Raw genomic sequence first — 14,504 nt, forward strand, 5'->3', positions numbered from 1 at the left:
CGGAATCTTTTCCAAATTTTAAAATTCAAAACGTTTTAACTTTCAAACGACAACTCCAAATTAAGATCTGCTTTCACCAATAAATTCGTCTCGACGAGATCTTCAAAACTAGCACCCATGTTGATATGTTTCGAGAAACTTTTTTTCTGGCTAAAAGTTATCAACCCTCTCCTATTCGAATAATCAACCCCTCCGTACTTGAGTGATCAACGATAAATATATAAAATTATCAACCCGGTGCAGGTATTGAGGAAAGTTCTGCATGCATGCACAAATAGACGAATCATCGATGTCGACGGAATCTTTTCCAAATTTCAAAATTCAAAACGTTTTATCTTTCAAACGACAAGTCCAAATTAAGATCCGTTTTCACCAATAAATCCGTCTCGACGAGATCTTCAAAACTAGCACCCATATTGATATGTTTCGAGAAACTTTTTTTCTGGCTAAAAGTTATCAACCCTCTCTTATTCGAATAATCAACCCCTCCGTACTTGAGTGATCAACGGTAAATGTATAAAATTATCAACCTGGTGCAGGGTATTGAGGGAAAGTTCTGCATGCATGCACAAATAGACGAATCTGCTTGATGTCAGCGGAATCTTTTCAAATTTTAAAATTCAAAACGTTTTAACTTTCAAACGACAACTCCAAATTAAGATCCGCTTTCACCAATAAATCCGTCTCGACGAGATCTTCAAAACTAGCACCCATGTTGATATGTTTTGAGAAACTTTTTTTCTGGCTAAAAGTTATCAAGCCTCTCTATTTGAATAATCAACCCCTCCGTACTTGAGTGATCAATGGTAAATGTATAAAATTATCAACCCGAAAGTTAATTTTATTTTAAACATTTTACGGAATATTTTTTAGTTTAGAAGCTATCAACCCGGTATCCTGTTATTTATCAACGATAAATATAAATAACTACCAAGCCTAAAAATCTAACTTCATTTCGAATATTTTGGCGACTCTTTTTAGTTTACAAGTTATCAACCCGGTGCTCCGTTATTTATCAATGGTAATTATAAAAAAACTACCAACCCTAAAAAGTATTTCATTTAGAATATTTTAGCGAACATTTTTTATTTTACAAGCTATCAACTTGGTGCCTCGTTATTTATCAACTGTAAATATAAATAAATAATAACCCTAAAAAGTATTTCATTTAGAATATTTTAGCGACTCTCTTTTAATTTACAAGCTATCAACCCGGTGACCCGCTATTTATCAATGGTAAATATAAAATAAATATCAACCCTAAAAAATTAATTTAATTTAAAATATGTAGCGCCTCTTTTTTTGTTTACAAGTTATCAACCCGGTGCTCCGTTATTTATCAACGGTAAATATAAATACCTAGCAACCCTAAAAAGTAAATTTTATTTAGAATATTTTAGCAACTTTTGTTAGCTTACAACTTAAAACAGTACTTAATTTGAGTAGCAAGTGGTAGTTCATTTGAGTTGCAAGTGGATCTTCTCACCCGTTATTTTCCCCCTTAAAAACCACTGGCCCGAAAAAGAGAATTGCAAAAGGACCCCATTAAATATGAATTACCGTATGAAAATAAAACCAAAAGGGAATTGCAAAAAGAGAATTGAGAGCCTGCCTCGTACTGAAGAAAAAGAGTGAGATGCTATGTGTATGCATGCAACAGCTTATGAAAGTGTGAACGCTCATTAAATGCAAATCCATGAGATGATCTGTGCATGTGCATGCATGCAGTGTGAACGCTCTTGGCTACATGCAACTTGCAAAGTAGTAATAGAAGCTGTTAGTGTGAATACGTGTGAACACAATTAAAACACTAAGTGATAAAAAGGGAATTGACTCGCTCCGCGAGCGCTTCCGCGCCATGGAAAGTGATTGCTCGAGCGCTCGATTGCTAGGGAGGGGATTCGCTTGCAGTCCATGTTGCCCACATGCTGCATAGGATAGTTCCACAATTAAGCTGAGAACAAAAAACACTGTCATTCTATCAAGAACATCTTGGCTCCAGATTACCAAACTGAAGAATTATGTGGATTGATTATTACCTGCTAGCTTACATGTGCACGAGTAGATACTCTTCTACCCCATTATAATTTCAGAGCATTTGACGATTAAATGATGCAATTGGTGATTTTCTTCACAAGTGTAGCTCTCTTCTTGTGCTTCATTATGTCATCAGTACCGTCTTGCTGTTCTGCCCTTATGATTCTTGATGAAACAGATGATATGAAAAATCTGCAAATAAAATTATGCTTGTTTACTCCTTGTGTCAGATGTGATAGGCCAAAGATAGTGAATCTGCAGAAACTTTTGCAAACTACTAATTACGTGAAGGTAATGCAGATGACATCCAAAAATAAGAAAATATATATACCTTGGATTCTAGACAACCCAGTCACTGAATATGTCTCAACTTGTCAATTCCAGTCACTGAATTCTAGAAGAAAAGGTCGCAATACCTTAGGAACTACTTATTGACTGCTATTGTGTTTCATTTTCCGTCAGATTGTTGATGGTGAGGAAGTACCGGAGGCGATCGTCAAACAGTATGCCAACTATTGCCAACTAGCGACTACCTGTCCGGCGAAGTGGACAGTGTGCCACTTCTGTATCTTTGAGATTCAGAGCTCTGGGAGCTTCACTGTCCTTACCTCCGATGTGAGTAATACTCCGGTCATACATCATATATTTCAACAATACTCCTCTTGAGTTTGTGCTAAGTTCATTCTTTTGTACGTAGATGTACATCCACTGCCATCATTATCATAATGAAGGCGGGACTGGTGTTCGTTGCAACGAGACCGGCTGCAGAGTGAGAGCACGTGCAGGCCGTGACCAGGCCCTACACGCACATTTTTTGCCACAGGCTCATTCCAGGTTGGTGGAAGAAGTATCTCTGACGGACCAGAGGCAGGTACAACTAACTGTCTATTGTCATATTGTTTCAATTTAGCTAAACTTACGGACTTCTTTCGTATATCCTGTTTAATTAGCCTATTTCTCTTACTCTTAACTGCATATAGCTTCTAATTCTGCTTTAGTCTTGTATATATTTCGACATGCCACATAATCATTAGCGTATGTAGCTGTATATTGGCAAACTTTAGAGAAACGTGTTCGTTGTAGCTGTATGTTGGTAAAGCTATAAATACTTACACTGGAACTGGAGCCACATGTTGACAAATATTCTTTATTTGTAAATGCAGAAACTGTACCAAAAGATAGCAGTCGTGGGTCAAAGGCCGGCTGAGGAGTGACAGTATTGAAGGGAAAGATTTGCAACCATGTTTTTCCATCTTACTTTTGCCACGGAAATTAGTATAGAACTTCTAACACTGTTGCTGGGCACATGTTCAGCAGAAACATGCTCCACAACCATGTGATTGACACGTCTGGTTTATCCGAACCAGTTCAATAGTATCCAGGCTGTGGATTTGAATATGTAAATTGTTGTGCATCTCATCTTGACAATCCAATCAAGATTTGAAGGCCTCTCTTTTTTCCTTTCATGCTTGGTATTATCTGAAGAGTTACAATATCTGTGTGAGACATCTTTGTTTGTTATTATTGACAAGAAATGAACCCAGGAAAAACACACCCGTTCCTCTATGTGCCATTCCAGGGAACTTTTTCTTGTTTTACCTCAAAAGAAAGAAACTGATTTAAACTAGCATCTCTTCTACAGGACTGAGTAGGTTGAACCAGATTTTTTTTCTTCTTTCTAGAATACAAAAAGTTTGAACCAGTTATAATGGAGTGTATCAGTTCTTCTCATTTTGCACTGACTGAGTAGGTTGAACCATCTCATTAAATCACAGTAGAGAATTATTGTTACTTATAATCAATAAGGATAATCCTGCATATGTGCCTATACCTACCACCAAATTCTCTTCATTTCCATATGTGTCAAATGAGGTAAAAGATATAAAAAGTACTTGAGCCGGCGAGAACTTACCTTTGTCACCATCAGTTGGTAGCATAGCGTGGTTCCTTGGTCAGTTCCAAAACCTAGATAGAATAAGCAAGATAGATTTTCATTGGAACAAAAGAAGATGAGTTCAACATTTTCAGGAAGGATAAAGTGAGCATAGAGTCCCAAGGTAGCCTGTATCATGGTAACAATAAAATAAAAGGTAGCATGGCTTATTATGTCAAGTTGCAACCATTTGCAAGAGTCATACATGCTTCGATATATTATTTGGAAAAGTAAAGGGGCAAAGGAGAGAAAAGTTAAGAGCACACTAAAAATCCACAACACAACTGAATACTGTGAGAAGCACACACACACAACCTGGCCTCTGCCATACAAATCTTAAAGCATAAATAATTCATACCAGCAATAATCATGCTATCCATGCATGTATTCGTGTATGTATGACCATTGGCATCAACGAAATGAAGCATTATAAGCATTGATTGACAACTGTTGCAATTGCCGCCAAATTTAATAAAGGTTTTAGAAAGAAAATGCAGAGTTTCATGACACGAAGCAGCAAAGAGCGAAAAGGAATACCAGAATGAGTCTTGATATTTTTTAGACTGTAGTGGTAAGGTTTGAATTACATTGGGAAACCAGCAAATTTTTTTTTTTATGCTCACATACTGAAGCTATGTTCCCATTTTCAGTCTAGCAGAATAGCATTCACTTAGTCCTGCTGATTCAGTTCATCATATGTGTCCGACCAACAGACCTACAGATTACAAACTCATTTGGACATTCAGATCAGAAATAATTTATACCAACTCGCTGAGATAATTTTTTTTTTGGCACTCGCATTGCCAAGGAATCAACTGAAAAACGTCAATTTTCCATCAGCACATTAAACTGTGCGTAGAACAACATGATTACAGCATATGCAAACAAATAAAACCTCACAACTATTTATTTAGAGCCAACTAGGCCCAATCTAGTGTTTACGGGCCGGCGACAAACGATGAGGACGCCCTCAGGCACATTCCAATGGCCCCTTCAGTATTTTGTCGATAACTTCCACCAGAAGCCCCAGGGATCTAGCACATCATCCCTGTGTAGGCTTATTGGTCCGATCAAACTTTTTTCAATCCCCTCGTGAAGCCGCGTTCATCTTTCTAAGATCAGGGGTAACCCAAATAGGAGCTGGAAAGTTGGAGCAAAGCTGAGGAAGCACAAATTCTTCCTTGCTGTTATCATCCAAGTTGAGAATTCCCATATCACGGTGATTATTCTTCAGCCCCGTTGTCCACAAAAAACTATCATCAGTAAAGTAGGCACGATTTGCCTTGAGTGAAGGATATTCATCAGCATTGAGACAAAGTGATTGATTATGTCCAAGAAACAACAAATGGTCACGCAACCTATTGATTTCCTTAAGTTTACTTCCCGAAGGATCAAATTCATATATTTTAAATCTTGTAGTGTTCCAAAACACAGGTGCGCCAGGCTCAGGTTCTAAATCATGATCCTCACACATTCTCCAAATAAGCAGCAGATCGCCCCATGGTGCTTGAACAATGTACATGTACCCACAGTCATACATATTGCGCATTCGCATAATCGTCTCCACTGTGACAACATGTCCACTACTAAAATCAAAAGCATGAAGTTCTCCGGTTCCAGTGACTGCATACAGTAGGCCATCCTTGTAAGTGCAGTCGTCATAGCCTTCATGAGGTGGCAGCCAGGTCCACTTATCATCACCTACCCTTGCAAAAGAGAGCTGGTGCATGGGGTTATGGATGAGCACCACAATGTAGCTTCCCGTGGATGTATCAGGGAACACAAACGCCTTATAGTGGAGTTGATCCCGCAGCTTGTCAAGAGCAAAAATAGATGGTGAGCTATTACCAACACGCATTCCAGTGTACCACGACAATTCATACTTGTGCAGAGTGCTGTACTCATCGAATATGGGCTTCACGTGCTCAATTGTGATCACTGAAGGTAGAGCAATCTGTTGAGATGTGATCGGATTGAGAAGATGCATCTCAGATCTTTCATCAGCAGTAACCAGCCAGCCATGAGAGGACCCGATGAAACACCTAGTACGGATAGGTGGCTCCGGAAGAGTTAGCTTGTACGATCTCTTTTCACTGAGGCTGTAGAGGTAAGCAGAGCTATCACCAGCAGATTCAGAAGTATAGAGGAGGCACGGCGTCTGCGCTAGTTTGTACAGCCCAAGGCTCAGTAGGCTGGTACATGCAGAGTGCCAAGAGGGGCAGACAGCGCCAGCACGTATGAGATCAGGGATTTCGAGGGTGGAAAAGATATCCATCAAGATGTCCTGAGGCAGCTCTGGCGATGCGCCGACGATAGTGTCGGTCTGTGGTTGATGGACATCTTTGCAGAATTTCTTGAGTGAACTGGGAGTGAAGCCTAGCAGCTTTGGCAAATATTTCCGTTGAATAGCTAGACTCCCTAAGCTGATTATCGAGGCGACGCTACATAGCTCCATGGGAGTGGAGCAGGGCCTCTCTTCCAATATCTGGAAAAAGACTGGAACTTGGGCCAAACAGACAAATTTCTTCAGCCGAGGGAAGGCACGGTCCTAAGTTGCAAACACCTGATGCTTGGACAGAGCTGACCAATTTCTTCAGAGACAAAAGGCAGGCTGTTGTCTTTATATAGATCGCCAGCCGATGGCGCACCCGATTCGAATCGGTGAAACACATCCGAGTCTGAGTCCGGGAAAGATCCGGATTTGGTGTAGGAGCGAGCTTGTTTGTGTAGGGATTCTTCCGAGTCCCGCTTGGTTTCTTCTCCGAATTTACTCTGCCAAGCTAGGGCTAAATGAAGAGCACTAACCGGCGGCAGGCGGCACGAGGGGATTAATCCGCTGGGGCTGGGGGACAGGGGGAGGCGGTGAGCAGCCAGCGACGGCAACGGCGAGCTTCTGGGGGAGCAGTCCGGCTTCGCGCCGCCCTCCGCGGTGGCTGTCAGGCTGTGGCGACGGGAGTAGTGGTGGACTAGTGGTCTGGTGGAGCGACAGAGTAGTTTTTTTCTCCTTTTCCAATTTTCAGATTGTTAGCGGATTTTTGCCTCCGAGTGCCGCGCAGATGGTATCTGGACGGCTGCGCGTACCGTCCTGAATTTTTTTTTTTGAGATCTACCGTCCCGATTCGGAAACAAGTACTCATGCTTAGTAGTGGCAATGAAGGCAAAAAAAGAAAAGAAAAGAAGGACGACAAATTAGAATGCGGCAGAATACAGAGATCAATACGCATTAGATGGACCTCAGGATCATCACTCAAACAGGTCGGTGCAGATTACGATACAGCCTTCCCCTGTTTGCTTGGGCAATTAAACATGACATAATCCAATCAATTTGAAGAGAAATATATCAACTAGTAGTAAAACAGGACACTTTCTATAGAAATAATTTGGAAAACACTTATCATCAGCCCACCTATCGCATCAAAAAATCGTTCGTCCTTCCGCGCTAGCTCGCTTCGCTGACCTGCACGAGTCTCACTCTGGTGTCCACCTCCACCTTGACCGCACACCAAGAGCTGACGCACGCCGCACCATCACCGCCTGCCGCACCACCGTTGCCCCGCCGCCCTAGATTCTCTAATTCTCTATCTCTTCCTCTTGCACAACGCTACTCGCACGGACCGTCTCGGACATCATTTCAGGCACCACCGCATCCTAGAGATCTCCATCCGTGGTATGTGATGTCGATCCATCGCCGGTGGCGCTGTGTGAGGACGACGAGCTGATGCAAACCGGCGGTGTGGTGCTTCCAGAGGTCGGTGTCGGTTGTCTACCACCGGTGATATGTTAGATTTTTCATATTTTATTTTTGTACAATCTGTGGTGCTTTTTTCTGGAATTTGTCGTTATTATTTTTGTTGTAAAAGATCAAAAAAAATAATAGTGTAAACATCCAATGATATTGTGTCAATCGTCTTCTGCTTTTTGGCTGTGAATTTTTGTTGCAATGTTACAAGTGCTACTTTTATTGTAAAAGTTTAGGAATTATGTTGTAAATATCCAACAATTTTGGGTCAAACATCTTCGGTATTTATTGTTGTGAAAATTTGATGTAATGCTACAAGTGCTATTTTTATTGTAAAAATCCAGAAATTATGTTGTAAATATCCAATGATTTTGTGCCAATCGTATTTGTTAATTTTTGCTGTGTAATTTTACTGGATGATATAATTGCAATTTTTGTTGTCAAACTTCATAAATTATGTTGTAAATATCCAAATAAAAATTGTCGATCCTCTTGGGTATTTTTGTTGTTTTGTGTCAGTGTTACATATACGGCATTTGGCTTGTAAATTTATAGACATTTTGTAGTGCAAAACGGTCACCTTTTTTCCCATTGCCTCTGTGTCCACGGTGCAGGTCTTGGGTGAGAGAAAAAAATAAGAAAGAGGCTTTGCATGGTCCCACCACGATGGAAAGCGACGTCCTAGAAAAACTAGTCGTACCTTTTTGTCATGCGGTCATCAGACGGTTAAGCAAGTTAGTCGGGGGACCATCTGACGGTGCGGGGGCGATCGATCCCCCCCCCTCCCCCAAATCGGTCGCCCGACGCCAAGCACTGCCCAAATAATTTCTATACAGATTTTACCATTCCTTTTTTTGCTCTTTACCATCTCATTCGCATGCCACAATAGATTTTCCATACGCTGGAACCTGACAAATAGTATGCATAATAGAAATTAATTTCTGATAATAGATTATTGAATAGAAATATCTTAAAATAGGCTTTCACCCCGTTTTATAAATAAAGCCACATGGTCGAATCGACGAAAAAAAATCTTACAAAATCATAACAAAGATAAAATAACAAAAATAGGAGAGATCATATCCTCCACAACACACCCAAGACACATGACTAAAGATGAACCAACGTCTCCTAGTGAGACCGTCGGACTTCGCTATCCCGGACCCACCAAGATATCGCTGGAGAGGGATGCATGACCTCTCGCTCTGGGACATGGAGCACCGACCCCACCAGCAAATACATAGTATCGGGACCGGAGACCACAAAGTCACATGTAAAGGATAAGAGGCCACCGAGAACGCCCTCCGCTAGGGCCGAAATGCGCCAAGGGAGGATTCAAGCACGACCATCAATGGTAGCACAGAGCTCCGCGACGACGTCCCCAAGAGGATGACGAATCTAGACGCCGCCGCCGAGACCAAAATGGTCTAGGGTTTTCACCCGGAGCTTTGGTGTGTGGGAGGTAACTGATGGCTACTAGCAACGCCAAAAAGATCTTGATACGCTGGGACTCCAAGTGCAGAGTGTTGTGTCAGGGGAGTATCTTCACCATAAGGGTGACTCGAGGGTTTATATCGAACTCTCGGGAAATTGGATGCAAGAGTGTACTATTCTCTCTTCTTCAAACAATCATACAAGTAAAGTAAATACCTTGTGTCCCCAACTCCACCGTGTGGTTGTCAAGCATAATGTTTCTCGTAAGTAAATAACACAAGTAGTAATAGAAAAAGTAGAAACTAAACTAGATAAAACAACTACGTGAAAACTGTAAAGAGATTGATTGTTTTTGGTGTTTTGAGTGCAAATAAGAAAACTAAATAGTTTTGTATTTTCGGATTAAAATAGTGCAACAAATAGAAAACAATGTAAAAGCAATATAAATGTCTTTCTTATGATAAAAAGTAGACCGGGGTTCATGGATTCACTTGACTATTCTGTCGTAAAGTTGTGGTGGACAAAACCCAATTCGTCAATGAGATAATAAGGTACATATAATATTATATGTAAGATCAGAATTAATATGTGCACCACGTCGTAACATAGAGATGCTGCAACACACCTCTCTTATACTCCACAAGAAAGAAACGTGTATTAAGATTAACAGAGCATAGCAATAACTACTTTGACATGAAGTTTGAATATCAAATATTGAAATGGCGAGATGTCGCCTAGAGGGGGGGTGAATAGACGTTTATAAACTCTTACAGATTTAGCTTGTAAGAATGCGGAATTAAACTAACGTTTATTTCACAAGCACAAATTCTAAATAAGCTAGGCTCAACTAAGTGCAACAACAACAACTAGAGCTAAGCAATATAGGCACAATATATATGAAGAACAAGTGATAGCAAGATATAATAGATACTTCAAGCACGATGGCTATCACAGGGAGAGTAAGCTCGGGTATAGTAATAACCGAGACACGCGGAGACGAGGATGTATTCATGTGTTCCCTTCCTTTGCAAGAAGGTACGTCACGTTTGGAGGGGTGGAGGTCCCACGAAGGATTCCCCAACGCCATGAAGGCTCGCCCTATTCTCCGAGCCAAACCCACGAAGGATAATGGCCTTTCCTTATGGTTAGCTTTTCGTCCACTCCGGAGATGGCAAGCTCCAAGACCACTTCACAAGCTTCACGAAGGAGAAGCCCGTGCCTCTTCACAATCTTCCTTGAAGAGATCACTAGAGCACCAACCGCCAAGCCAACTAGGAGGTCTCCCTCCAAGAGTAACAAGCTCACGGTCTCTCACTCGAACTAATCGTGGTGGAGAGCTCAACACTATGCAATGATGCAAAGCAAGAACACTAGAGGTGTTAAAGTCCTTCACACTCAAATTCCACCCGAGCAACAAATGCTAGGATGAGATTAGAGAGGAAGAACAAAGAGGAAATCAACAAATGACTCCAAGATCTAGATCTAAAGAGTTCCCCTCACTTAGAGGAGAGATGGATTGGTGAGGATTGTAGATCTAGATCTCCTCTCTTAGATCCCTCAAGAATGAGCAAGAATCATGGGAGGAATCAAGAGAGAGGGCAAGTTCTTCAATGTCAACAATGGAGGAGAGAGAGTGAAAGAACTTTTTTCAGCCCAAGGTGGAAGAAGACCTATTTATAGTTTAGGGAGAAATATAACTGTTGGGTGAGTTTCAGCTCAGCACACTCGAGGAGGCCGGTCAACCGGGCCTGGGGCCGGGCCGTCTGGTCCAGGTGCCGGTCAGACCGGGCCACAGGCCGGACCCGGCCTGTCCAAACCGGGTCTGTGACCGGGCCATGACCGGGACACTTCTGTGTCTTACAGTACATGGCCCCGGTTGGCACCAGTCCAGGGGCCGGTTTGAACCGGGCCATCCGGTGGGACGACCGGTCACGCCGGGCTAGAAACCGGGCCAGCAGGAAAACATGTTATACAAAAACCGTGATAACTTTTGTGTCCGGACCCCGATTGACATGAAACCAATTTTGTTGGAAAGATAACGACGAATAGAATCCCAAAAAAACTCCTCAAGGGATATTTTTAGATGTTTTTATAGAGGGAGTCTCCCACCATCAAGAAACGGTGAAGACGTCCAAACTCGAAAAGGCAATAGAAGATGCATGCGGATTCCGTTTTCGATGAACTTGGGCTTGTTGTAAAGCTAGCAACAAGCTCAAGAACCTCTCACAGAGAAACACCAAGAAGAAATATGGATATGCAAAGTATGCAAAGGATTGAACTCCCTAAGACGATGTGATCAAGTTACCCAACCGAAAGCCTCTCTTGATAGTGTGGCTATCTATCCTATAATCCGGTCTCCCATCAACCACCTTGAGACCGGTAAAACTAAAACCTATCAAGGCCATACCTTTGACTTGCGCATCCCGCTTGATCTTGATGATAACTCTTCAAGCTCCACTCAAGCCGGAATGCCTCACTTGATCATTGTTGCTTCGTGAAGACTCACAAATGCTCCCCCATACACCATGATGAGAAAGCTCCATTGATGCATATTTTCACATGTCCATTATCACCAAATGGACGACAAGCTTCAAGCATACGATCCTCTTGAGATGCTCAAATTGAACTTGCCCAACTCAACCTTGATGACGATCACCACTTGACGTCATCCTCTCATGGGCTATATGAGATCCCACTTTTGATGCATGCCCATGGAAAGATACCTAACCCACATAGACAACACAAGGAAACATATATGATGGGTTAGTTCATAAAACATGATTGACACGGCTTACCATACCACATGACTTCTCGTGGCACATTCTTCATGCTTCATGTGTTGACCAAACTTGAATCCATTCTTCACTCTTTGTATTGGTCAACCTTGTATCTTCTCATGCTCTATCATACTATCTTGAGGTGTATAAAGAATTCTTCATTTGTTTGGATGCTCTAAATCTTAGTCAACTATAGCTCAACTTATGAGACTATCATGACACCGACTTAGAGCCATAACTTGAATTCTTCACTTGGAATCAAGCTCTCAAGATCTTGATCATTCATTGCTTATCACATAAGCTAGAGCATGGATAATATTGAGTTCCACATAAGAACTCTATCTTCATTTCTTCTTCTTGATCATATCACATATATATCTTCAAATCGATGATCTTGATGCCAATACACAAGGTATATATTTATCTTCATGGCATCCATACTTGAATCCAACACATGGAATACAAGTTGTCTTACAATATAGATTATGCTTAAACATACATATCTTCATTATCAAGAAAAATCGGCAAGAGAAAAGAAAATTTCAGTTATCATCTATGTTTACCCTCTCATTGCTTGCAGCACCAGTCCTATGTTCAGCATAGCTACCTCTTGTGAAAAATTCAGAATCCAGCCGAAGTAATTCATCCATCATCTCCTCAGCTACAGGGGTCACAGCATTGTTGATCTTATCAATGTTCCTCCTCCTTTTAGTGAGTTTAGCTTGACACTTGGCGACAATCTTGGTCATGTCTAATTTCGGGTAGTAGACTTGCAACATAATCATAGCAAATCTTGCGCCAGCAGTTAGTTGGACCTGCACAAAATCATGGATCCGAGGAGCATCCCGGAATTTCTCCATCAGAGCAGGGAGAGTTTCTGGCGGAGGATTGCGTGGAAACATGGTGTTATAAACTAAAGCCAATGTCCTTGTGCAGAAGTCAAGAAAGTCACGAACTTGACCCGCGCGATCTTGAAATCTGACGATTTTTCGGGTACGTTCAGGCGAAACCCAGAAGTTAGAGCCATGTTGCAGGGCAAGCTTGAGCAGCACATTGGATCGAGTCTCAACACGCTGGTCTTCAGCAGCAGTATCCAAAAAAGACCCTAGCCAGTGGAAGAATCAGCAGAAAGTACATGAAAGAGAGAAGGATAGCAGTTGGAAAGTCAGTAAGGAAGCATACCCGCCATATTCAAACTAGATTCATTCATCAGCTGAAGCATATATTCTTCTCGCGAAGTAGCTTCTGCAGCTCCAGTAACTGCGTCTTCCTTCAGTTCCAAAGCCTCCTGAGCCTGTTGAAGAGCAAGTTTTTCTTTCTCAGAGGACCTTCGAGATTGTTCCATTATCACTAGAGACTGTTTCTTCATCGACTGAAGTTGCTGTCGAAGCTCATACAAATCTTCCTGCTGACTGGCACTCGACGAACTTTCGATAAAATTGTCCACAAATTTTTTTCTCGAGTAGGATGTGGCCGGTAACGCATCCGAAGGACGAGGCATCGTGGTATAGTTATAAAAAATCAACTGGAAAGGAAAAATTTCGATATCAATAATTCGGCAAGATAGCTTTTCATTGATTCATTCAGATATTTACATGGGCATTGCAAAAGAGGGTTCCTAGTGAACCAATGGGGCAGTTGTCGACAAAGCTACTGCGGCGACATCGAAAAAAGAAAAAGAACAAAACAAAAGACAAGGACAGGACGGTCTACTTGACCTCTGGCTTTGTCGAGCTAGGGGAAGGAGTTGGTTTGCATCTAAGGAAGGAGAGGATCTTCTTCGAGTTTGGCTTGGCAGCTTTAATCAAAGATTGCCACTTCTTCGTCTCCATCTTCACGACGTCACCAACCTTCGTCCAGTCGACAACTTGTTGGCTTTCGGCAACCAAAGCAATGGTGCCTTCAACGCCAATTGATTACTGATACGTCTCCGACGTATCGATAATTTCTTATGTTCCATCCTACATTATTGATGATATCTACATGTTTTATACACATTATATGTCGTATTGATGCATTTTCCGGCACTAACATATTAACAAGATGCCGAAGAGCCAGTTGTCATTTCTGCTGTTTTTGGTTTCGTAAATCCTAGTAACGAAATATTCTCGGAATTGGACGAAATCAACGCCCGAGGTCCTATTTTTCCACGAAGCTTCCGAAGACCGAAGGAGAGTCGAAGTGGGGCCACGAGGTGGCCGGACACCGTGGCGGCGCGGCCCGGCCCCGGCCGCGCCGGCCCGTCGTCCGGGCCCTCGTGCCGCCTCTTTACCTGCCCTTCCGCCGACAAATAGCCTCCGTCGCGAAACCCCCGAGCACCGAGAGCCACGATACGGAAAACCCATCGAGACGCCGCCGCCGCCAATCCCATCTCGGGGATTCTCGGAGATCTCCTCCGGCACCCCGCCGGAGAGGGGATTCATCTCCCGGAGGACTCTTCACCGCCATGGTCGCCTCCCGGAGTGATGAGTGAGTAGCTCACCCCTGGACTATGGGTCCATAGCAGTAGCTAAATGGTTGTCTTCTCCTCATTGTGCTTCATTGTTGGATCTTGTGAGCTGCCTAACATGATCAAGATCATCTA

General features: G+C 42.3%; 1 protein-coding gene across 1 annotated transcript; it reads right to left on the minus strand.

Annotated features, from left to right (window-relative positions):
• Window positions 1-4,793: 4,793 nt before the first annotated feature.
• On the minus strand, window positions 4,794-6,810 carry LOC124681674 (putative F-box protein At4g22180). The gene has a single exon (XM_047216532.1). The coding sequence runs from the start codon at window positions 6,423-6,425 to the stop codon at window positions 5,052-5,054; it is 1,374 nt and encodes a 457-aa protein (XP_047072488.1). The 5' UTR covers window positions 6,426-6,810; the 3' UTR covers window positions 4,794-5,051.
• Between the last annotated feature and the right edge of the window lie 7,694 nt (window positions 6,811-14,504).

Source organism: Lolium rigidum, unplaced genomic scaffold (assembly GCF_022539505.1).
Source record: "Lolium rigidum isolate FL_2022 unplaced genomic scaffold, APGP_CSIRO_Lrig_0.1 contig_51982_1, whole genome shotgun sequence".
Classification (NCBI taxonomy): domain Eukaryota; kingdom Viridiplantae; phylum Streptophyta; class Magnoliopsida; order Poales; family Poaceae; genus Lolium; species Lolium rigidum.

What these genes read in the sequence shown, in the direction of transcription:
- LOC124681674 (XM_047216532.1), bottom strand. Translation starts at nt 6,425, where the DNA reads ATGGAGCTATGTAGCGTCGCCTCGATAATCAGCTTAGGGAGTCTAGCT.